Source organism: Mirounga leonina, unplaced genomic scaffold, assembly GCF_011800145.1.
Source record: "Mirounga leonina isolate KUSES-001 unplaced genomic scaffold, KU_Mleo_1.0 Mir_91, whole genome shotgun sequence".
NCBI classification, from domain to species: Eukaryota; Metazoa; Chordata; class Mammalia; order Carnivora; family Phocidae; genus Mirounga; species Mirounga leonina.
In genome coordinates this window covers 9,836,233-9,844,363 of record NW_023270839.1, presented here as the reverse complement: position 1 = coordinate 9,844,363, position 8,131 = coordinate 9,836,233, and the positions used below count along the sequence as shown (strand labels likewise).

The 8,131-nt window shown below is 38.3% G+C and overlaps 1 protein-coding gene across 1 annotated transcript; it reads left to right on the top strand.

Annotated features, from left to right (window-relative positions):
• The first annotated feature begins 922 nt into the window (after nt 1–922).
• On the top strand, nt 923–1,858 carry LOC118003138 (olfactory receptor 11G2-like). Its single transcript, XM_034993907.1, has one exon. It carries the CDS (start codon nt 923–925, stop codon nt 1,856–1,858), a length of 936 nt encoding a protein of 311 aa, XP_034849798.1.
• Nucleotides 1,859–8,131: the final 6,273 nt, after the last annotated feature.

Here is an 8,131-nt window from a genome sequence, read left to right as displayed (position 1 = left end):
TGCCACTCCCTCTACTTGTACTTTCCCTCTCTCTCTCTCTCTGGAAAATAAATAAATAAAATCTTTAAAAAAAAAAAAAAGAAAGAAAAGAATGTAGACAATCAGAGCTCTTATATACAGTCAATGGAAGTGAAAAATAGTGCAATAATGATGGAACGCTGTTTAATAAATTTGAAGATACACACATTCTATGGTCCAGCCTGTAGAAATGAGTGCAAGTGTGAATGGAAAAATGAACTATATATTCATAGAATTATTCCTGATAGCTCCAAAGTGGAAATAATTCATCTAAGTGGTAGTTTATTCATTGAATGTAATAATATAGAGAAGTAAAAATGGGGAAACTACAGATAATGCAACAACATGAATTTCACAAACCTACTTTTGAACAAAGAAGACAGCCAAAAGGATAATTTCATTTATGTAAAGTTCAAAAACAAGCAAAACCAAATACTTTCATTTAGGGATGCATACTTAGCTATTAAAATAAAGAAAAACAAGGAAGTGATTACCATAAGGAAAGGAGAATGTTACAATTGGAAGGATAGAGAGGCAGAGGATGCTGCTTGGGATGGAGCATGAGCGAAGATTCTAGGGTGCAAGTGACAGTCTATTTCTTGATCTCAGTGGTAGTTACTATGGAGGTTTATGTATAATAATAAAGTTATAAGCTTATGTATTTAGCACGTTCACATATATTTCACAATAAAGAAACATCTCTGTCTATCCACTGATATTCACTGGCTTCTTGTGTTTTTCAGTCCAACAACTAAGCTAGAACAGTATTTCAGGATTAGACAAAAATAGTAATTACTGAGATTAAGTGTTTATTGCATTCCACAGGGTGGTTTCAATGCATATCTGGGTCGCCATCTACACAAACATTCAATAATGTGATGGTCTTTTCACAGCTCCCAGACCCATGAAAATCTCCAACACCCTCAACACCTCCAGCACCATCACTGGCTTCATCCTCCTGGGCTTCCCTTGCCCCAGGGAAGGGCAGATCCTCCTCTTTCTGCTCTTCTCTGTTGTCTACCTCCTGACCCTCATGGGCAACGGGTCTATCATCTGTGCTGTGTACTGGGATCAGAGACTCCACACTCCCATGTACATCCTCCTCGCCAACTTCTCCTTCCTAGAGATCTGGTATGTCACCTCCACTGTCCCCAACATGTTGGCCAACTTCCTCTCTGACACCAAGGTCATCTCCTTCTCTGGGTGCTTTCTCCAGTTCTACTTTTTCTTCTCCTTGGGTTCTACGGAATGCTTTTTCTTGGCTATTATGGCATTTGATCGGTACCTTGCCATCTGCCAACCTCTACATTATCCAACCATTATGACAGGACGTCTCTGCACCAATCTTGTGGTCAGTTGCTGGATACTTGGTTTCTTCTGGTTCTTGATTCCCATCATCATCATCTCCCAAATGTCCTTCTGTGGATCCAGGATCATTGACCACTTCCTGTGTGATCCAGGTCCCCTGTTGGCCCTCAGCTGTACTAGAGCCCCTGTAATAGAGTTAACTAGCTCCACCTTAAGTTCTCTGCTCTTATTTATTCCCTTTCTCTTTATCATGGGGTCCTATATTCTGGTCCTGAGAGCTGTGTTGAGGGTCCCCTCAGCAGCTGGACAAAGAAAAGCTTTCTCCACCTGTGGGTCCCATCTGGCTGTAGTTTCACTGTTCTATGGCTCAGTGATGGTCATGTATGTGAGCCCAACATCTGAGCATGAAGCTGGGATGCAGAAGATGGTGACTTTGTTTTATTCCATACTTACTCCACTCATCAACCCTGTAATATATAGTCTAAGGAACAAAGATATGAAACATGCTATGAAGAAATTATTGGGAACCTAAAAGTAAGTCTTGGTTTAAAAGATTTGGGGACAGAATCTTTTTAATTTCTTTTTTTTAAAGATTTTATTTATTTATTTGACAGAGACTGATATAGCACAAGCCGAGGGAGCAGCAAGGAGAGGGAGAGGGAGAAGCAGGCTCCTGTTGAGCAAGGAGCTGGATATGGGGCTCAATCCCAGGACCCTGGGATCATGACCTGAGCTGAAGGCAGATGCTCAACTGACTAAGCCACACAGTTGGTTCTTAATTTCTTAGTTAAAAAGAAGACTCACATTACTCAGAAAATTGTTTAAATGGTTTCTGAAATTTATACACCATACTTCTTATTTCCTAGATTTTATGGGGCTATAAAGGATCTCAAAGATACATTCCATCTCCCTAATTTTACAATTGATAGAGTCCTAGAGTGATAAACTGAACTGAGTTTGTTGGAGAAATAGAATTAAAAAACATCTCCTGCCAAGCCAGAAAACCTCTCCACAGTGGTAGAAGAGGATAAAACAGTTTTATTACTGAATAAGAATCAAAGAAAGGGAATATGTGTATCATATATGGGCAATGGGCCTATCATCTGTGCTGTGTACTGGGATCAGAGACTCCACACTCCCATGTACATCTTCCTCGCCAACTTCTCCTTCCTAGAGATCTGGTATGTTACCTCCACTGTCCCCAACATGTTGGCCAACTTCCTCTCTGACACCTCTTCAGAAAGAAATCTCATTCCTTTACATAGCCAAGCAAATACAACCCATTTACATACATGTTCTGAAGATAAATAATAACTAGTCCTCAAGAAAGACTTCACAGCACACTTTGTCACACACAGTTCATCCTAAATTCACTCAGTAATTGGGATGGTCATCTGTGTTTGCCAATTGGTTTCCTGCAATGGAAAAATAAACTTGTCTATACCGCCTGAGATAGTTTTGCAGGTTGGAAGATAGGCCACCAAAGCTATGCTCGTATACCCCCACAGAAAGTGGGAGATTGGGGCACTACCCACTTTGATGATTCCATTTCAAAGAGACGTCCTAGGTCCTTGACAAAGACATTCCTGAGTCATAAAGCTGTCAAGAGGCTCATTTAGAAGATGTGGTTCATATATAAAATGGAATATTACTCAGCCATCAGAAAGGATGAATACCCACCATTTGCACTGACATGGATGGAACTGGAGGGGGTTATGCTAAATGAAATAAGTCAAGTAGAGAAAGACAATTATCATATGGTTTCACTCATTGGTGGAACATAAGGAATAGCACGGAAGACCATAGCGGAAGGGAGGGAAAACTGAAGAGAGGGAAATCAGAGGGGGAGACGAACCATCAGAGATTCTGGACTCCAGGAAATAATCTGAGGGTTTCAAAGGGGAGAGGGGATACGGGGATGGGTTAGCCCGGTGATGGGTATTAAGGAGGGCACATGTTGTGATGAGCACTGGGTGTTATACGCAATTAATGAATCACTGAACACTACATCAAAAACAAACGATGTGCTGTATGTTGGCTAACTGAACATAATTTTTAAAAAAGGCGCATTTAGATTTTTTAAATTTTTACATACATTTCAAAGACAGAAAAAAATTAATTACAAGTTTTCTAAAGTAAATGCTCAAGAAAAAAAAGGGGGGGAGAGTGGAAAGTCTCTTCTCTTATTTTCAATAGGGATAATTCAGCCTCTAATTTTTCATTTGTATTTATGAATTATGAGTTATAACTCTATGGCACAACCTAAAGTTTTCTATTATCCTTTCAACAACAACAAATTGGCCTTATTCTTCTAGTTGAACTTAAATTTCTGCCCTCCAGAACATCTGTCATGGTAACATCAATTATAGACAAAAGATTAATATCTTTATATATATTTATATATAATATATGTATATTATATATGTAAATCTTCAGATCAATAAGAAAAATAGCATCAGCACAAAAGAAAAAGTGCCAAATGTATGAAAAAAATAAATAGCAGATGTTTCAAATATCTAAAAATACATTCTATTTTATTAAGAATTAGAGAGACAAAAATTGACAAAGATCAAACATGTTGTTGGGGGAAACAGCAATCTCTTCCTTTGCTAGTAGAAGATAAATTGTTGCAACAGCTATGGAGGACATTTTAACAAAAACTATCAAAATTTAAAGGGCATTCCTTTTGACTCAGCAATTCCACTCTTAGATATTGATCTGAGTAGTATACTCACATATAAGAAAAATGGCATATGTACAAGAATTGACTACTGTTTCTAATAGCAAAAGATTAGAACAATCTAAGTTCCTATCAATTAAAGACTGATTGAATTACTATATATCCATAGAATGAAATATACTCTATAACTGTAAAAAGATAAAGATCTGTACATGTCTATTGATGTAAAACTATCCTCACAGTACATCATTAAATGAAAAACAAGATGAAAAAAAATCTCTATTTGGGCTATCTTTCATGTGGAGAAAGATTATGGGTAAGTATATATTTGTGCTCATAATTACATTATATGCTTGTTGAAGAAGAAAGAAAAAAGTAGAACAGTGATTGTTTTTGAGAAAGAGAACTGGGTGTTTGGGGCAGGGAAAGAAGAAGACATTCATTGCATATACTTTTGTATTTTTAAAATTTCTTTCTATAAGCATGTCTTGGATTTAAATATACATTTAAACAATTAATGATAACATTAAAAAATAAATTTTAAAACTATTCCGCTATGAAATTAGAACCAGGGAAACATTTCTTCATAATTCTTTGATTCTTTGGGAAATTAGGAAGAGGACTGACTGTTGATGGAAAATGAAAAAGAAGAAAATTGACAACCTCTTATCATCTCACTAAAATTCTTTGGTTCTATTAGAACAAAGTAGAAATGTCTTCTTCTTCTGAGGACCTATGAGAATAAATAAAATATGAAAAAGTGAAAGTCGCTATATATTTATTCTTGTTGTACCATTTTCCTCCATGACCACTTACTCATTAAAACAATTAAATATATTTAACATGCTAGGCACAGAGCTAGAAGATGACTAATACACAGAAGTGAATAAGACATATTTCATTCTCTTGGGGGGTCATAAACAAGGGGTAAATGGACAAGATGTGCTATAAACAAAGGAATCATAAGTTGATATGGGAGCAAGTATAAAAAGAGTACAGATAAAAGCCAAGAGTATTAAGGGGTGAGAAAGCATTACAAGTTCTGAAAAATGTACTTAACCATTCATAGATCACAATCTATTTACAAGTATACCACAATACACAGAAAAGAAGCTTTCTAGAATAGGTGTTCCATAGGGCATTTACTACCCCATCATGATTTATAATTGGCCACACCTATTGATATACTAATGAGTGATGAGCATCCTTAATCAAGATAAATATGGCTCCAAGATGTAGATGTAATATAGTTTACAATTCAACAATTAAGGTAAATAGACGTAAAGAGAAACAGGGAACAATAAAAAATGTCATTTGGGTACTGAAATATAAAAATCAATCTCTAAAGAACAAAGTACAGTTGTTATACTAATATTTAAAATAATACATTCAGAACTTATTCTTTGAGCCAGAACCATGTAAGCTCATATGTGGACTGTACTTTATGTATTTGATCTACTTTTATGAATTCAGCTTTTTCACTCCAAGGGATACACTGGTATTTATTTGTATTCAAGAAAGATTTCTTTAATGCAATGATTCTTCTCATCCACAGTAAAAAAAAAAAAAAAAAAGTTCTTTTGCTTTTCTCAATATATAAATACTAAATGCTCATTGCAGTAATTCTCAAACAAAACATAAAAATGCTTTTAAAGTTATCTAAAATCCCACCACTCTGAGGGAACCACCATTAATACTTTAGTCAACTATCTTTCATGTGTTCTTGTATACACATACACACATTCTCACATATGCCAATTTTATATGAATGAGAATTTTTTTATGGTGGACTCTCCTTTATTTTCTCCTTCCTACTCCCTACCACCACCACTTCATCCTCAATCTACTTTTCTCTCTACCACCAACCATCCCTACTAGACAATAATAACAACCCAGTACATATGCTTTATGCTGTTCTCCATGCTCCTAATTATATCAAAATATTTTTAATCATGTGTCAGGGATTTTTTCATTGTTTATCTTACAAATTATATTTCATTGACTTCTCTGTTTGGTGTCTTTACATTTGGCCTTACAGTATATGCAACTCTCTCCAAAGTAAGATTAGGTGTACCAAATATTTTCATTTTGTATAGTAGGCCAGAGATGTATAATTAATAAAACTGGGTTCCTTCAACAGGATCTTTTAATAGGAAGAACTCTTCTTGAGTTGTGCGTAATATTCATACCATAAAAGACATGACTGAGAACAGGCTTCATGTCCTTATTGAATGGGATGTCGCTAAGACTTTTAAGATTAGAGTTTTTATAGAGGATTATTATAGAGGATATGAGAGGATGTGTTAAGTCGTCTCCATTTCTACTAAATAGCCAGATATGGGATTCACATACATCACCATGGTTTCATAGAACAGAGACACCACCACTAAGACTCACATTTAGAGAAGGCATTTTGATGAACTGAGAGCACCTGAAATGGAGCTATTAGAACCAATATATATGGTCCAAGGATATACAAAATAATGAGAATGATGATAGTTCATAGTACATGTTCTATGATATGGCAGAGGTATGGGATATGACTCAGTGGGCCCATGTGTAGTGGATGCTATAATGTGCTGTCCCAGTCTTTCTTTCAAGACTGAGACAATCATTTCTCCAACTGACAGAAGTCTTGCATGCTGATAACTGGCTTCCTTGCCAGAAATTGCCTCGAGCCACAGACTAGCTTTTTCCTAGACTAGCTTATCTGCCCTACCCAGGGATAGCTCACATTCAATAATTAGTCAGTGCTGGTATACAAAGGCCTGACACTCTTTCCTCAGTCTGTGACAAATCTGAACAGCCGTCCCAGCTACAGGGTTCCACATGGCAACAGCTGAGACTTTTGTTTCAATTTTATCACATTTCAACTTCTCCTTCTACCCCATCCTACTTTCCTCAATCTTGTATAGTTGTTGTTCCCAAAAGAACTCCACAACAAGCTCTCTGCATGAAATCTTAGCATCTCTTTCCACTGAACCCAACCTACATCACCATATCATTTAGAAAGAAAATAGGGACTGAATGAGAAAACCCAGAAAATGACCCAAAGACTGGCAAAACAGACTCTTCACAGCTAAATGTAGCAAAGAGGCCATATCGAAGAGGGTAAGAAGGACAGAGACATGGTGGGGAGCTAAACAGACCATAGGACTGGCTGTGGGAGGGACGCTGCAGGCAAAGAGAGAGGAAAGAAACAGAATCTCACACCAGGCACCCGAGGCACAGGGAACCCACACAGAGAAGACGGTTCCCCATAACATTTGGCTTTGAAAACCAGAGAGTATAATTTCATGAGTTCTTACAATCAGCAGAGCTTAACACCAGGAACTTTAAAACAGTGGGCTCAACACTAGGAGAGCCAACAGGGCAAGAGGAAACTGAGTCCCTGCCCTTAAAGAGACAGCACAACTAACAGCGCTGTGGAGATATTACATAGAAGGAGCAGTTTGCAAAACTATGTGGGGTAAATGGAGGGAGATTTATTCACTAATCCCAGAGCATGTGCTAGAGGGGTAGGGAAGCTTGGGAGACTTCTCCAAGTATAAGAGAGCTGGCAGGTACCATTTCCCTTCCCTGCCCCCCAGCCTAGATACAAGGAACCAACCCAGCACCAACACTCACTACCTAACTTGCTAACAGCCCACTCTGCCCCCAAGTTCTGTGGACAGGCCCCCTCCCATCAGGCTTCCCCTCCAGGTCCCCTTCCACAACAGATTCACATAAACCTTGCTAATACCACACATCCCACCCCCACATTCTCCTGTTTACCTACCCTCCAATACGACCTTGGCCGACCCTATCCAAAGTGGTGCCACAAGTGTGGCAGTGTGCAAGTAGCCCCAGCAAGGGTCAGCACTACTCCAAAAGTGACTCCTGCGTGGGGAAGAGGGGAAGATAACCATATACACCAGTCCAAATGCCGCCCCAGTGGGCTGGAGACAGACATCCAGTCTGACTACAGACCCTCCCCACCAACAGAAACTTCTCAGGGGACAACACAGGGAAAGTGCCCTGTAGTTTGGTGCCACTCCATCTCTGGCAAATGCCTGATCTGACTCAACTCAAGCCCAAGATGACCCCAGACTGGCCCACTAATAGCAAGAGACCAAACCCTACCCA